General features: G+C 41.3%; 1 protein-coding gene and 1 long non-coding RNA gene across 4 annotated transcripts in view; one reads left to right on the top strand and one right to left on the bottom strand.

Annotated features, from left to right (window-relative positions):
* The window catches only part of LOC138353681 (uncharacterized), a 310,023-nt gene that overhangs the window by 110,142 nt on the left and 182,777 nt on the right, over positions 1-17,104 (bottom strand). The gene's annotated exons all lie outside the window — the stretch shown is intronic.
* LOC123768127 (uncharacterized) overlaps positions 1-17,104 on the top strand; it is a 111,958-nt gene that overhangs the window by 62,906 nt on the left and 31,948 nt on the right. For 2 of the 3 annotated variants that reach the window (XM_045758464.2, XM_045758463.2), the window contains exon 1: positions 4,990-5,365. The exons of the other annotated variant lie outside the window; for it this stretch is intronic. In XM_045758464.2, the coding sequence (XP_045614420.1) occupies positions 5,357-5,365 (9 nt within the window). In that variant the 5' untranslated portion in view covers positions 4,990-5,356. Of the gene's footprint in view, positions 1-4,989; positions 5,366-17,104 lie in introns of those variants that run through there. 3 annotated transcript variants of the gene reach the window in all.

Raw genomic sequence — 17,104 nt, 5'->3', positions numbered from 1 at the left:
ATGAATTATTATTACAATAAATATATATTCTGTAACTTTTTTAAATACTAAATATTATATAGAGGTACCACCTCACGCTTCGTTTGTAGGGACCCTCGGCCTCGAAGAAGAGGATATGTAGCATCTGGGGAAGCCTTGAGGGACACCCGCGTACGCTCACATAGACTTCTCCTCCCACCCCCCTATATATTGAATATTTTGTCATTTTATTTTATTTAAAACTTCATTACACAAAATGGGTAACGACATTGGTTACATGCAAGGTAACTACAAACTCAAGGAGGGAGGAAGAGAGAATGTAACCAGCCCACAGTCAACACGAGAGCAAGATCTCATGTTTACAATGGGCTGGTCAGTTACCTCACAGTAGCTCCTCTGTCGTTTGATTATGGGAGAGAAACGAGGGATGAAACAGAAATCATTCAACGCATCCTCCTGAAATTATAGTACTTAAAGTAATTATTTGGTCGAAAGTACCAATATGTAGTGAAGAACCTCCAGTAAACCAATTTTTGTACTATGAATTTAAGTATAGAAAAATAAAGATAAAAACCAAACTTAAAAATTTCCAGTCCTATTATAGCACATATTCCTATATTAGTCCAAAGATAGTACGAATTAGGCCTAGGATTGCTAGGAGAGGTAAATGTGTGAAGTAAAACATGTGTATGGGCAAGTAACAAAGTAGACTAACAGATGTTGTCACAGCTCGTATAAGACTTGGCTACAAGTATCTCTGACAGTTCGGCTTGTATAGGGATCTAGATGAAGTAAAGTGTAAGAATTCACTACCAAATTTCAATATATCCAAGTATTTTTAGTGTGAAATGCTGTTATTATATGCATAAATTGTTGTTTTAATAATATTACGCTTAAGCACTTGGGCTGGACGGTAGAGCGACGGTCTCGTTTCCTACAGGTCCGCGTTCAATCCCCGACCGCCCATGAGGTTGGGCACCATTCCTTTCCCCCGTTCCATCTCAAATCCGTATCCTGATACCTTCCGAGTGCTATATAGTCGTAATGGCTTGGCGCTTTCACTTGATAGTTCCCCCACCCCCCTGAATAATATTACGAGAGCAGTATTTACGGGCTATTCATGCCCGTGCCACGTCTTGGGTGGCTTAATCTTCATCAATCGAGAGCAGTACGTCCTAACCAGACGTTATATGATGATATCCTGAACAGTTGATAAATAAAAGTAATTGCAGAACTCCAGTTATCTAATACTTATCATAAATGGTATAAAACCTTATCATAAGCCAAGGGATTTGTAGATCAGTGTTTAAAAGGGAATTCGGAAGTAATAATAATACAGCTGATGCCATCTGTCGGCAGAAGAGAACACTATCAACTTGCTGGTCAATAGTGGCCATAAGATACAGCTTACGCCATCTGTTGACATCAAATTACACTTATAACAAATTACCCCACAAAATACCACTAACGCCATCTAGTTTTTTCCAACGCACTATAAATAGCCAAACAGCAACCCATAAGGCGGGTTGTTGTGCTCGGGTAGGAGGTTCCAAGCTCCGCCCACAGATGGTATGAGGTGCATAATAAATGGCATATCATTGGTAGAAACTCTTTGTTGACATTCACACAACAGCCAATCACAGGAAGGGATCAGCTAAAGGCTCCATCCACTTAATAAATCATCTTTATTCAGCACACCATCCTTGCTTATGACATTCTGCTTCAACTTTAATCTACCTAAAAAGTGAAATGTTAAGTATTTAAAAGTATTAATATAGTGATAATTAAATACTGCAGGATGTAACGAGTGTTACAGAAACATGGGCTGGCTACCTGACTTGTGACGTCATCAGTGGGAGTTGCCTCACACAAATAATATCGGCGATACAATGCCTCCGTCCTCTTATTGGTCTACATTATTCAGTAAGATGGAAATTTCTGTCTTGTACAAAACAGAAATTGTTGTTCTTTTGTACAACAACAAGGTTATTGAGCAAAAGGACGTATTTCTTATTTTGCATTTTATTCATATAAACGTTGACATTCACACAACAGCCAATCAGAGGAAGGGATCAGCTATAGGTGCCATCCACTTATAGTAAATCATCTTAGTTCAGCCCACCAGTCCTGCTTATGGAATTCTGCTTTAACTTTAATTTACCCAAAAGAGTGAAGTGTTAATTATTTAAAGTGTTAATAAAGTGATAATTAAATATTGCAGGATATAACAGATGTTATATAAAAATGGTCTGGCTACCTAACTTGTGACGTTATTATTGGGCGTTGCCGTGACACAAATAATGATACACTGCTCTGTCCTCTTATTCGAGTAAATTATTCAGTTAGATGGAGATTTCTGTCAGGTGCAAAACAGAAATTGTTGTTCTTTTTCACAACAACCTTGTTGTTGTGCACAAGGACCTATTTCTTAGTTTAAATTTTATTCATAAAAAGAGTGTTGGTATTCCCGGCAACAGCCAATCACAGGAAGGTATTTCTGGAAGCTCGGCCTCCTTATGGACTCAGCACATCGCTCTAGCTCATGGCTCTCTGTTTCATCTCTTGTATATACAAATTATGACTTTCTTCGATTACTGTTATAATTAATATGATATATAAAAGTTTTTTACAGAAAATGGCTAAATTCTGCCATTAAATGGACATACAAACATACACCAATTTATTACTATTCATCCATTATTAATTTCAAATGTAATGTATACTGTCTAGGTTTTTCCTCTCGCCATTACTTGGTGCAATATGTGAAAGTTGTCTATTTATTTATCGATCTATCTATTATCTTGTATTTATATTAACAAGTTTCTGTGCTTGGAAGAAAACTCTGCATTGAATTGGGACTAATTTATTAAATAATATTATTTAGTATTAATTAATATTTACAATTATTATTAATTATAATTATTTATAGCTTAGTTACTTTCATGTAACTCGCAATCGTACATTCTTAACTTTAATAGCCCAAATTAGCACATCTTACTTCTAAATTAGCCCAAAAAGTAGCAAGTAGCGAAATTAAAAATTTGGGAGCGCGGGGCTCTCAAAAGTAGCCCAATTCGCTATTTGTAGCCCAATCTGGCATCACTGTCGGTTACCTCACAGTACCTCTGCCGTTTTCTTATGGGAGAGAACCGAGGGATGAAACGGAAGTCACTCAACCCATCCTCCTGAAATTATAGTACTTAAAGTAATTTGGTCGAAAGTACCAATATGTAGTGAAGGACCTCCAGTATACCACTTTTTGTACTATCAATTTAAGTCAGGAAAAATAAAGATAAAAACCAAACTTAAAAATTTCCAGGCCTATTATATTAAAAAATAATAATACATTTTTATTCAGGAAAAGTACATACATAGTTGAGTTACAAACATAATGTTGGATTTATATATAGAGCTAGTACATACAATACCTAAAACCACTAATACGCATAGCGTTTCGGGCAAAATATTATAGCCCATATTCCTATATTAGTCCAAAGATAGTACGAATTAGGCCTAGGATTACTAAGAGAGGCTAAGTTACCTTGCGATGATTTCAGGGCTCAACGTCCTCGCGACCCGGTTCTCGATCAGGCCTCCTTGGCCAAGTTGACTTAGTTTAGGTCTTATGTCTTATAGTCTTATAGTGTTGCTATTAAACGAAAAGTTTACAGTTCGTTCAAATTCAACAATAGTCGATTACAGGTGAAACACATTAATCGTCTTTAAATGAGGTTCAATTGGAGGTGATGTAGAGTATCCCGAAGTCCATCCTACAGGAGGCTTTGCGTCTACCACTGTACGCCAGCTGCTGTTGATGAGTGTTGACTGCGAATGAATGAATGAATTAAATATAGGTCAAGATACCCTAATGGGTGAGCGTGGAAGTGGGGATAGGGGGAAGAATTAGTGGGGGTGAGAGGAAGGGGTTTCAGTATGAGGTAAAGTGCCAGGGTAGCTAGACCCAGCTGCATGGCATTGAAATCGTTATGACCAGACTAGGCAATGAAGGCAAGGAAACAATATACGTATGACTGCATATATCGTCCCATGTATATATGCGAAGGTGGCATATTTCTCAGCCGGTTGAACAGGAATACCATTGACCAGGTTTCATGGGGAATCCCGATTACATGCGTAGAGACGGTCTTGCCATTTGTGAGGGGGACAGGCTGGACCAAGTGGGAGTTACTTTTTTAGCTTTGTTTTTTAAATTTATCTATATATACAAGAGTTCTTACATTCTTGTACAGCCACTAGCATGGGCAGCGTTTCGGGCAGGTCCTTAATCATATGTCCCCCGGAATACGACCCGCCAAATCGTTTAACAACCAGGTACCCCATTTTACTGTTGGGTAAACAGAGGCTACAGTTAACGATTGACGCCTAGTAAATCCTCGCCGGCCAGGATACGAACCCAGGACAAAGCGTTCGCGAAACGCCAGGCGAGTGTCATACCACTACACCACGGGGACCATTACCTTACCTTGTGATGGTTTCGGGGTTTAGTGTCCCAGCGGCCCGGTCATCGCCCAGGCCTCCTGGGTTCAGCCCAGGAGGATAGAACTTGTAACATGGGAGAGTTGGGCTTGCCACGTGTTAAGGGCGTTCTTGCCTCATTCGTGAAGGGGGGGGGGCTTGCAATTAAGCTAGAATGACTAGCTTAATTGTCACATAGATAGGCGGGCTTGCCACATGAGAGGAATGGGCTTGCCACATGAGAGGAATGGGCTTGCCACATGAGAGGAATGGGCTTGCCACATGAGAGGAATGGGCTTGCCACATGAGAGGAATGGGCTTGCCACATGAGAGGAATGGGCTTGCCACATGAGAGGAATGGGCTTGCCACATGAGAGGAATGGGCTTGCCACATGAGAGGAATGGGCTTGCCACATGAGAGGAATGGGCTTGCCACATGAGAGGAATGGGCTTGCCACATAATAGGGGGCGGTGTCCCCCAAGATTGAGTCTGGGGGCTCATGCTAAATATAAACGCAAGATGTGCGGGTGCCGGCAGGAGGGGCAGGCCGAGGCAGGCAGTGTGCCCATGGCTGGTGATCGGCGGCCTTTGCCTCTCCGCGCGCGTCTGTGTATGTGTGTGTGTAGTCCACCCCACCACTAGCCCTTCTTCCACACCAGCTGCCCCTCTCGCAGGTGCCTGGGGATTCTTACCTACGACTAGAGGCGGAGAGCAGCGGAAGTAGCTGTGGAGTGTGGAGCCTAAAGCGAGTCACAATGTCGTGCTGACCCTTACTGCATCTAGGGGCTCAACCCCCTCGCCCCTATCACACGTACACACACACACCTCCCTTAGGGCGCAGCCTCTTCTCCCATATTACTATTAATCTCTCCTACTGTCTCGTCGCCTTCGTCTGCCACCATGACTGTGGTAAGCTCCGTTCAGTTGTACTTTGACCACAACAGCATGTGTTGTACAAACGTTACACAGATTTAATTTTATTTTTCATTTCAATCGTTGATTCCACGGTGTTGTCAAGATGAGATGTCTTGGCACTCTTATATTCATGTTTCTGTCATAGAACCATTCTGAATGGCTTAGAGCCTTCTTTTAATAAATGCTCTTTAGTGTTAGTGTTGCGGTATGTAGCAAAAGAGCCACTTGGTGACAATGTTAGGCTTGTTTAATGTTACCCTGACACGTGTAGTGCTATTAAAAACACTTTAGAAAATCACATAAGTGACGTAGATGTGGTAACGAATGGTGTAGTTCCATAATGTTCTACCTAGGTGGTGTAACATAACTTATTATAACATTTTTCACGACAGTCCAAGGTCTCTTCACCTGAGGAAGCTAGCAACAGGAACCTCATGCACCACGCTGAGGCTGGCTGTAAGGCTATTTACCGGCAAAATGCACGTGGCTTCGAACTCGGCACAAAAGCAACTACAGCTAACGTATTGAACAATCATAAAGCACAGCAACAAATGCGGTAACAAATAAAAAAATAGGAGTTAAGTCTGGACGTGGTGTTGAGCAGACGTGTTTGTCGTCACTCTCCGGCTGGCGTGTTTGGCTAATTTAGCCTGTAGCCTCACTTGTGAGGTCAATATTGGGGTGGTGTATGTGCTGTCATGGGCTCCTATACACACCTCGACTTAAGCCGAAGGAGTGTGTTGGACTCACTGATTATGGTTTTGTTTGCACTACGATCTTCGATGTGGTACAGATCAAGATTGAGAAATTGTTTGGTTTCCAACCACTGTCAGGAAACAGAGTGGTGGTGAAATTTGAAAACAGTGTGACGTTTTCTTAGTTTCTGAAGAAGTATGATGATGACCTCAGTCTGCCTAATGGGAAAGGATCGGTGCAAGTGATTAATTTGAGCAAGATGTTTACATGTTTCTGTGAGGGATGAGCCCTTTGAAATGTCGAATGGAACTCGCATACTTGAACAATATGGAAAAGTGGACAATGTTCATTTCAATAAATATACTTGTGGAATAGGAAAAGGATGTTTCAATGGTACAAGAACAGCGAAAATGAAACTTCACCGTAATATCCCTTCATCAGTGTCCGTAGCAGGTCAATATATTAAATTTATCTACAATGGACAACTGAAAACTTGTTTCAAGTGTGGGCGTACTGGTCACTTGGCTGCTGCCTGCCAGGTGGAGACAACAGAACGTATTAACATTTTTCGTGAACATGACTTTCTGTCATTAATGGAGAACAGTGTACCAGAACATGAACCCACTGAGGTAAGTGCTGCAGTCCCAGGAGGGGTGGATGAAGTAACCCAAAACTGTTCGTGAAACGTCTCTGGAATTGTCTCCCAGTGCGAGTGAAAACGGTGCAGGTGACTTAGATCAGGACGATAAAGGTGAAGCAGACAAGGACGGTGCAGGCGACACTGCTCAGGACACTATAACTGCTGTCATCCGTCCTGGTGAGGGTGAGGTAAGTCAGGACAATGTACATGTGGACGCCATAACATAGTCACGGCAGTTGCCCAGAGCTGCGATGCTGAAGCTGTGCAGAGGGTAGCTCCACCCTCTTCTGTAAGGTCCGATAGAATGGGTAAGGGTCGTGTGAAAGCTGGTTGTGTAACCAGTCATGTGAAGACACGTGGGAAAAAATTAACCCAGAGTATTGATTTGAAACGTATGAAGGACTGTGCTGCTAAATTAAAAGTTTGCGAAAAACTTGACCAGGTGGTTGCCCTTGAAGTTCACCGTGTCCAAGGTCACGAGGAGTTACTGAAAAGTAGCGAAGGCACAGTATAACCGGTGAGTGGTGATCATGTTAAAATAAGTAAGTAATTATCAAAGGAAGGCACCAAACCGGGAAGGCTATGTAGCAAAAACTATGTAGATCATGTTAAAGATGACAACGATAATGTGTGGTGGGATGTTGTGGAACATGAACAGAATTGAGCCGTGAGGGAAAATATTTAACTTAAAGTTTGAAAAGGGAAAGATGACATTCGGTGTCTAGTGAGATAATGCTCACTATAGAGTAATTTCTTTTCCCTCAAAATTACATTCTGGAAGCCTATTTATTTTAATTGTGCTACTCTAAACATTAATGGGCTCAATTGTAGAATCAAACAGCTGCAACTAATATTTATGTTTAAATATCATAAATTGGATGTGCTTTTAGTGTAAGAACACAATGTACAAGATGTTAAGAAACTTGAGGTGCTGCTTGTTTACTTTGAAATTCTAATAAATCCTACGAACCTGTTGAAAGGTGGTACGATGATATTGATTGCTAAACAGGCCCACATAAAGGTTCTTAATACCGAAATGGATGATAATGGTAATGTTTTATATGCGAGGATTTCCTTTTTTGACACCATAATTCCTCTGCTTAATGTGTATGCTATCAAAAAAAGATGATTTGCATATTCTAACAAACTGGAGGCCACTTTTCTTGCTCAACCAGGATTACAAAATAATTTCGAAATTGTTGGCGAATAGACTTAAGATTGTAATGGATAAAATTATATCCAAGGAATAGTTCTGTGGTGTGCCTGGAAGATCCATAATCAATTGTAATAATGTAATTAGGGATGTTATGTATTGTCTGAGAATAATGTTCTTTCATGATAAACCTCGACTGGTCGAAAGCTTTTGACCGTGTTGATGTTCAGTTTGTATTAGAAATATTGGATAGGGTAGGAGTGGCACAAGAATTTATAGATTGGATCCATATGCTTTATAAACAGTGTCGGAGTAGCGTAAGTATCAATGGTGTCTTCAGCAAACCATTTTCAATAGAACGATCGGTACGTCTGGGATGTGGCTTGGCAGTTGATGTAATAAAGTTACCTGGACAGGTTCATGGTTCACGATAGGTGAGTCTATTAAAGCTCTCGGGATTTGCTGGTGTCAAACATGGAACAATATTGATTACGAATTGGCAAGTACTATGTAGAAATATAATAGTAGCTACGAATATGTTGTCAATTAGTAAATTAACACTGTTTTAGAAGGCTGTAATAGTCAGTTGTAAAATTTTGTCTAAAGTGTGGGATTTGTCTCACAGTTTTCCAACTGTTAAGAAAATTGCTATGGAGATTGACAAATGTTCGTACGTCATCATTTCTGAGTCTTGTGTAAAGTGTTTTTCATTTATAAACGGGGTTTGGCGTCTGCATTAACGAGCATTTGGCCTTTGTTTATGGGACGGGCTTGTACTCACAACTGATGACGTTTAAACTTTTCTTACCAAATAACATTACAGAAGTAAACATACTAGAAAGTTTCTAGATAATATACTAGAAAACATGCTGGATAAGGTGTGTGTATATGTATACATTATTTTGAAGCATGGACGAGAGTTCAGACTCACTGAACTCTGAATACCCGTGATTCCTCTCAGCCTTCCCCCCACAAGCTATTCCAGTTACAGCCCTGCTCCTGTGCCAGGTAAGTCCGCTACGGGCTCACCATAGCCCGTGCTATTTAGAAAGTTTTCTTCCGAGTAGCTGAATCTTAAACAACAACAACAAGCTATTCCTAGCATATGTTTTGAAAGTACTTATCTCAATGTTTACCTAAAATATTCCTGACTTTTTTTGTGTTGACATTTCGCTGTTTGTGAGTTAGCAACAAGGTAAATTCAAGTTCAAGTATGTTTATTGAGACAAGAAAATACATCTCAAAAGGATAGAGTAGGTTAGGCTATTTCTACTTCCCCCTTGACAAGGTAAACACCAGAGTTGGGTCGCGAGCTGTTCTACTACTGAATGGCAAAATTGTAATTCAATTTGTCAATAAATATGTTAATAATAATAATAATGTCGCTTCCTCCATTTCCTCCCTCGACGATGTTGGCAAGAGCGATGTTTTTATCAGTAAATAGTAGTTTTACGCAGATGTTAATAATAGCAGCAGCGTACGTCACGGTCTATCTCAGTATCGTTAGCAACTGTTTTTATTATCAGCTTCGACGTTGCCGCAGTCCCTGATCCAACTGTGCTTGTTGAAAGAGTAGAAGAAAAGAAAGAAGGGGAGGGATTTATTTTTTAACTGGATCTATTATTAATCCATTCCTGTCCTGTGTGATAGTGAGCAATAGAAAGTTGCATTTACAAATTCGTAAATTAAAATGTCTGATATTTGATGCAGTAGTGTAATTTCGTTGAAATATGTTTTTAAATGTACAATTTAGACTAGCAGTAAATAGGTACCTAGGAGTTAGACAGCTGCTACGGGCTGCTTCCTGGGGATGTGTGTATGTGAAAATTAGGATTTAGGACTTTCCCGAAACGCTATGGGTGCTAGTGGCTGTACAAGAATGTAAAAACTCTTGTATATATAAATAAATAAATATGTACTGGATCCATCTGGGTGCCACACAACAGACGGAACACTGATGCCGTCTGGGTGCCAGAAGGCAGAGGAAGTACTGGTTCCATCTTGATGCTAGTGGTGCTTTCATATTTCGCCTGGACACTGCTCATTTAACTTAACATTAAGTCAGGGAGAAGAAGTAGAAGAAGAGGCAGAGCACTGAGAAGTAATCAAGGGAAGAGAGATATCACCAAGTGGTGTGTGGTCAGCGGGGCTAGGCTAGGTTAGGCTAGGGGTTGACGGCCTCCACCGGATCATCTGATGAGGCTTTTGATGGAAAAATATATTCGACGGAGAATATGGATTACTTGGAATTAACATCTCCCGCGTTATTTTCTTCACTTCCACATTTGTGTATAGACTTCAATCTTTGCGTTTGCACCACCATATCCGTGTTTACGTCGTCAGTTTACATTTGAGTTCAGGTCGCTACATGTTAGTTTATGTCGCTAGATAATTTACGTCGTCAGTTTGTGTGTATGTCGTTACATTTGACTTTACATCGCTAGATGTTAGTTTACGTCGTCCGTTTGTGTGTATGTCGTTACATTTGACTTTACATCGCTAGATGTTAGTTTACGTCGTCAGTTTGTGTGTATGTCGTTACATTTGACTTTACGTCGCTAGATGTTAGTTTACGTCGTCAGTTTGTGTGTATGTCGTTGCATTTGAGTTTACATCGCTATATATGTTAGTTTACGTCGCTAGGTGTTAGTTTACGTCGCTAGATGTTAATTTACATCGTCAGTTTGTGTGTGTATGTCTTCACATTTGAGTTTACGTCGCTACGTTTTAGCTTACGTCGTCACATCTGTGTTTACATTGCCACATCTTATTTACTCACACACCTCCGTCAGTCACTCTTCCCCCTTGAGCAGTCTCCTATATTCCAAGCCTTAGTGATGGTTGTTGTGGTGTTGTTGTTGCTAGTGGTGGTTGTTCTAGTAGTGGTTACACTAGTGGTGAGGGGCAGCCTGGCTAGTGGCCGCAATGGGGGGTGGGGAAAGGGGGGCGGCGGTCACCTGCTATTTTCGGATAGGTGCAGAATTTCTGGCCACCTCCCAACCAAGGCCCGTCTCTCATATTCCCTCCCTCCCCGCCTCCCACTTAATCTCTTTTCTATTTTTCTCACGTGTAATATATATATATATATATATATATATATATATATATATATATATATATATATATATATATATATATATATATATATATATATATATATATATATTTTCACCTGTGGGTGAGTTCTCAATAACTTACTTTATATGTTTGTATATCAGAACAGAACGTTGAAAAGTAGTTAATGAATCAACTCTCTCTCTCTCTCTCTCAGATCAGCGAGAGAAAGTACATTACATTACATCTAAAACTAATGTTTAAACCTCAATGACACAATCCACTAGCATACTACTTTACTGGTTTACTCTGATGAAATATTCCGTTATCATATATCACTGGCACACGTCCATAGTATACCCCCTTAACGTCTGTCAGTCATACATCCCTGTCATACTCCGCTGATACAGTACCTCGAAGTACTCCATTAGCAGACTCCACTGGCATAACCAAACGCCACACGTGACAGACATCCTCCACTGATATTTACTATACCCCCCCACATTAAAGTGCCACGGCTTCTTCCTTTGCCTTTTTTGTGCTTTCTTCCTCTCCCTCCCTCTTTTTCCTTCCTTCCGTTCCTGTCCTTCCTACTTCCGCTTTCTCTTCTCTCCCTCCCTGTCTCCCTACTCCCCACAGCACTACCTCACAGCTGTGTCTTTTTCAACATATGTCTTCCGTTGTGAGAAAAATGTCTCGTATCTTTATCTTTCCACCTTTTTTATTATTCCTCAAATTCTTTGGATTAGTGGAATCTTAATGATTGTACCTTCACACTAAAGAATAAGAGACGAGATGAGTTATTCAATAGCACTCGTAGTATTCCCACTAAAGAGAAAAGTTGTTATTTATGCTCCATCATCTTATTTTATATAGCAATGTTGGAAATGAATAATTCGCACATTGCAGGCGATGAGTCACAATAACGTGGCTGAAGTATGTTGACCAGACCACACACTAGAGATTGAAGGGACGACGACGTTTCGGTCCGTCCTGGACCATTCTCAAGTCGATTGTCCAGTCACAATCGACTTGAGAATGGTCCAGGACGGACCGAAACGTCGTCGTCCCTTCAATTTCTAGTGTGTGGTCTGGTCAACAATTCGCACATTATTCAGATATTCTTCACACTAAACATGACACGTCAGACATGTGTCTCGCTGACTGCCACTTTCTTCGCCTTGTTTAGCTCAACTTCACACAAGAAATTGCCACAGTTCGTTAGGTAAACATTATAAGTCTAAAGAGTGGGCGGCTTTGATAATGTGTTTCCTATACCACGCTCTCACCACGATGCGTTGATGCTCAACCAGAAGTCTGTAATAGGAGTTAACAGGGAGTTATTGCCACACCTACACAGACCCACCCACATCCACTCAAACACACCCACCCACATGTCATCAGGATCATTCCACAACAGCTGACTAACTCGAGTACTTATTTGCTGCTTTGTGGTTATCTTGAGGTTATCTTGAGATGATTTCGGGGCTTTTTTTTTAGTGTCCCCGCGGCCCGGTCCTCGACCAGGCCTCCACCCCCCAGGAAGCAGCCCGTGACAGCTGACTAACTCCCAGGTACCTATTTTACTGCTAGGTAACAGGGGCATAGGGTGAAAGAAATTCTCGCCGGCGTCCGGGATCGAACCCGGGACCACAGGATCACAAGTCTAGCGTGCTGTCCGCTCGGCCGACCGGCTCCCCCCTTGCACCGAAGTATCAGGTGAAAGAAACTGCCCATTTGTATGCCACAGAGAGAGGTGTAGTAAATACAGGAGAGAAAAATACGTCGGGAGTCAATACATTAGACAACTGACGGTTTGAAAGGCGGGGTCCAAGAACTAAGCTCGATCGTGCGGGCACAAGTAGCAAATACAGAGTCAACACAGATCCTGGTATTTGGGGGAAACACACTGATATTTTTGTGGGAGTGGGTGCAGGTGGCTCAGGCCAGCTGGGGAGGACACGTTGGTGGCCACCGTAAACCACCACTGCCACCAATCCCCGCCACCAGCACCACCACTGCCACCAATCCCCGCCACCAGCACCGCCACTGCCACCATCACTACCACTGCCACCATCACCACCACTGCCACCAATCCCCGCCACCAGCACCGCCACTGCCACCATCACTACCACTGCCACCATCACCACCACTACCACCACCAATGCCGCCGCCACTATCACCACCATCACCACCGATACCAGCTTTACATTTTAAGTGATGCATTGTATTTACGGGGCCGGCATTTATGAGTGTGTGATTGAGAGAGATAGAGATATGTCGTCGACATAATTGACGAAAAACAGGTCGGGTGTCTACATTAGACAACCAACGGGCAGAAAGGTGCTAACCATAAGCTAACACCTTGATCTTGCTGGCACAAATAATACTGTACACACAATCTGATATTTGTTATTGGCTTCTTAATATCAACGTATGCAGACGATGCAAAACCAATGAGAAGAGACAGGAGACAGAGGGGCTGTGATGCCTGGCAAACGGTTCTTGACACTGCAAAAGTGCTCTGAAAAAATTGCTATTAGAATTTAATCCAGGAACTAACTTTTCTGTAGTCTTCAGAAAATTGGGGAATAAGTACTTTCCAAGTTTTATACACAAGCTATGTGAGATTTACTTTTTGAATATGAACTCCAGGCATGGAGCTCTCTACTGAAGAAACATAAACACTCTAAAAGGTTCAAAGATATGCAACAAGTCTCGTTCCTGCACAGAAGATTTTGAGCAACGAAGACTGTACTTTATTAGAGAGAATTGTACCTGGCAACACTAGAGAAGAGGGGAAGTAGACTAGACATGATAACGACATGTAAGGTTCTACGGGGAATTGATAAAATATACAAATAAGCATTATTCAGAGATGAAATGCCATAAAGAATTACTTCAATGTTAGAGCCGTCAGTAATAGTTTAGAAAAATAAATTATCGAAGGAAACTTAATATACAATTTTAAATATAAATGTGATAATTCAAACGTGGGAACTGAATCTAAGCGTGAAACTCAGAACATTGGGAAAGCCGACTAGGAGCCTAGTCGTTCCCACAAACACATCAAGGGGACCAGACGCCAAAGCTTAATTTGGCTGTAACCTGCCGATATTTATCCCTAATTAAAAAAAAACCTTAACCAGAATAATTTCAGAATGGAAGAACTTCGACTGGAATTTTGTCAACAAGGGCGCCTCTAGCAAGCTCCAAGAGACGCAGCTCACCCAAACAGACGCTAGCAGCGACCTGCCAGCCTTCATAACTATTTTGGTGACTACCCAGAAACTCCAGCCAAATCTGTGATTAAGGTTAAAAAAATAATGATCGAAAAGGGCCAAAAACAACAATAAAATAAAAATAAAATGTTAGCGTAAGATGATTTTCAGATAAAGTTATTCTTGATCAATTTAAAAGTCCAACCACTTGGGCTGGACGGTAGAACGACGGTCTCGCTTCATGCAGGTTGGCGTTCAAACCCCGACCGTCCAAGTGGTTGGGCACCATTCCTTCCCCCACAACCCATCCAAAATCCTTATCCTGACCTCTTCCCAGTGCTATATAGTGGTAATGGCTTGGCGCTTTCCCTATAAATTATTATTCTTGATCAATTTAAAAGTGTATTTGGCAACCCATCCTCCTGTTTAGACAGTAGTTTTTGTAACTATGTGCGCTATACTACAAACGTTGACGTACTAAGAAACAAGATAGTAGAATTTGGTACTATTCACTAGATAGTCCGAAAAAATGAAGCTAAAAAAACAAACTTAAATATCCGCAGGGCGCCTGACAGCTGAGTGGACAGCGCTTCGGATTTGTAGTCCTGAGGTTCCGGGTTCGATCCCCGGTGGAGACAAATGGTCAAAATGTTTCTTTCACCCTGATGTCCCTGTTACCTAGCAGTAAATAGGTACCTGGGAGTTAGACAGCTGCTACGGGCTGCTTCCTGGGGGTGTGTAACAAAAAGAAGGCCTGGTCGAGGACCGGGCCAAGGGTACGCTAAGCCCCGAAATCATCTCAAAATCCCTAGGCCTAGTACACTAAATTAGGCCTCAAATGGCGTGTATTAGGCTTACGAAGGTTAGGTTAAGTTAGTTTAACCTAATCGACTGCTTTAACCTGATTAATTTAACCTTAATCAATAAGTTAGTTTAGTTTGTCTTTGCAGCATAAATAGAAACGTGAAAAATGCTGTCAGCATGAGCGTAAATGATCGAGCCGCAGACTTCCTAGAAGGTTCAGTTCCTGAACCGATTATGTGCCTCTGTAATCCTTTACACCACCGCCCACGGGATGGGTATGGGGTGCATAATAAAGAAAGAAATTGAATTGAATTGACTTCCTGCCCTCGTGGTGGCCCTCAGGTAAAGTTACCTACTTATACGTTATTTCACTTAATCCGCCTTGAATTTTTTTTTATCTTTAAGAAAATACAATATAAATCATATATACATAAGTTTTACAAGGCAATACTACATTATAATTCTCATTGAACAAGTGTTTCATTATTACAGAACATGATCTTTTAAAAACCCCTGAATGTTATACTTATTTTTCTTTAAATGATTTACAAAAATTGGAGATTATATTTACATTAATTTACAGGGGAAATTATTACATTTATATATATTTTATATAATTCTCAGTAAAGAAATTTAGGATGGATTTGGTTCTTGGCAGATGGCGCCTGGTTACATAATCTTCGTCAGTTAGAAGGGTCTCACTGATTAATTAAACATATACCGCTGCCTTTTTATAGATTCCTTAAAAAATAATTTTTTTCTAGCAGTTAATAGCCTGACGAAGCGCTGACCCAACCCCAGAAATAAATGCTCGCATTTGAAACAAAATGTATACATATGCTTCGTGAATTTTTGCATTTACAAAATATAGTTTAGTGCTGTTTTTTTTTTTTGGCAACAGTTCTAAAATGCAAGCTCAAAACTCGATGGATTGTGAGACAGACAGACCTACAGTTTCACATGCAACATGTGACAGAGTTCTCTCGCGGTAATAGCTCGCAAGATCACACCATCAGGAGAAGGTACACTATTCTTTTCACTATACTTTAGTAATAATTTCTTTCGGTATTCTTTACCAAAGAATACCGATCGTCAGTCTTACCATCGTAAGACTGGCGTCTTACAATGTCGTCAGTCTTACGATCGGTCGTCAGTCTTACCATCTTTATATAGGGCTGTTGGTTTGGTGGTAATACTGGCTTCAAGAGTTCTTGTTATTCATTTTTTCATTAACCTGCCAGTCATTCTTTATCGTTCCCGTTCATTCACTCTACCGTTCCCGTTCATTCACTCTACCGTTCCCGTTCATTCACTCTACTGTTCCCATTCATTCACTCTATCGTTCCCGTTCATTCACTCTATCGTTCCCGTTCATTCACTCTACCGTTCCCGTTCATTCACTCTATCGTTCCCGTTCATTCACTCTATCGTTCCCGTTCATTCACTCTACCGTTCCCGTTCATTCACTCTATCGTTCCCGTTCATTCACCCTATCGTTCCCGTTCATTCACTCTATCGTTCCCGTTCATTCACTCTACCGTTCCCGTTCATTAACTCTATCGTTCCCGTTCATTCACTCTATCGTTCCCGTTCATTCACTCGATCGTTCCCGTTCATTCACTCTATCGTTCCCGTTCATTCACTCTATCGTTCCCGTTCATTCACTCTATCGTTCCCGTTCATTCACTCTATCGTTCCCGTTCATTCACTCTATCGTTCCCGTTCATTCACTCTATCGTTCCCGTTCATTCACTCTATCGTTCCCGTTCATTCACTCGATCGTTCCCGTTCATTCACTCGATCGTTCCCGTTCATTCACTCGATCGTTCCCGTTCATTCACTCTATCGTTCCCGTTCATTCACTCTACCGTTCCCGTTCATTCACTCTACCGTTCCCGTTCATTCACTCTATCGTTCCCGTTCATTCACTCTATCGTTCCCGTTCATTCACTCTATCGTTCCCGTTCATTCACTCTACCGTTCCCGTTCATTCACTCTATCGTTCCCGTTCATTCACTCTATCGTTCCCGTTCATTCACTCTATCGTTCCCGTTCATTCACTCTATCGTTCCCGTTCATTCACTCTATCGTTCCCGTTCATTCACTCTATCGTTCCCGTTCATTCACTCTATCGTTCCCGTTCATTCACTCTATCGTTCCCGTTC

The sequence above is a fragment of the Procambarus clarkii genome, chromosome 59 (assembly GCF_040958095.1).
Source record: "Procambarus clarkii isolate CNS0578487 chromosome 59, FALCON_Pclarkii_2.0, whole genome shotgun sequence".
NCBI classification, from domain to species: Eukaryota; Metazoa; Arthropoda; class Malacostraca; order Decapoda; family Cambaridae; genus Procambarus; species Procambarus clarkii.
The sequence above is the reverse complement of the archived record's forward strand: the minus strand, read 5'-3'. Positions and strand labels throughout refer to the sequence as shown.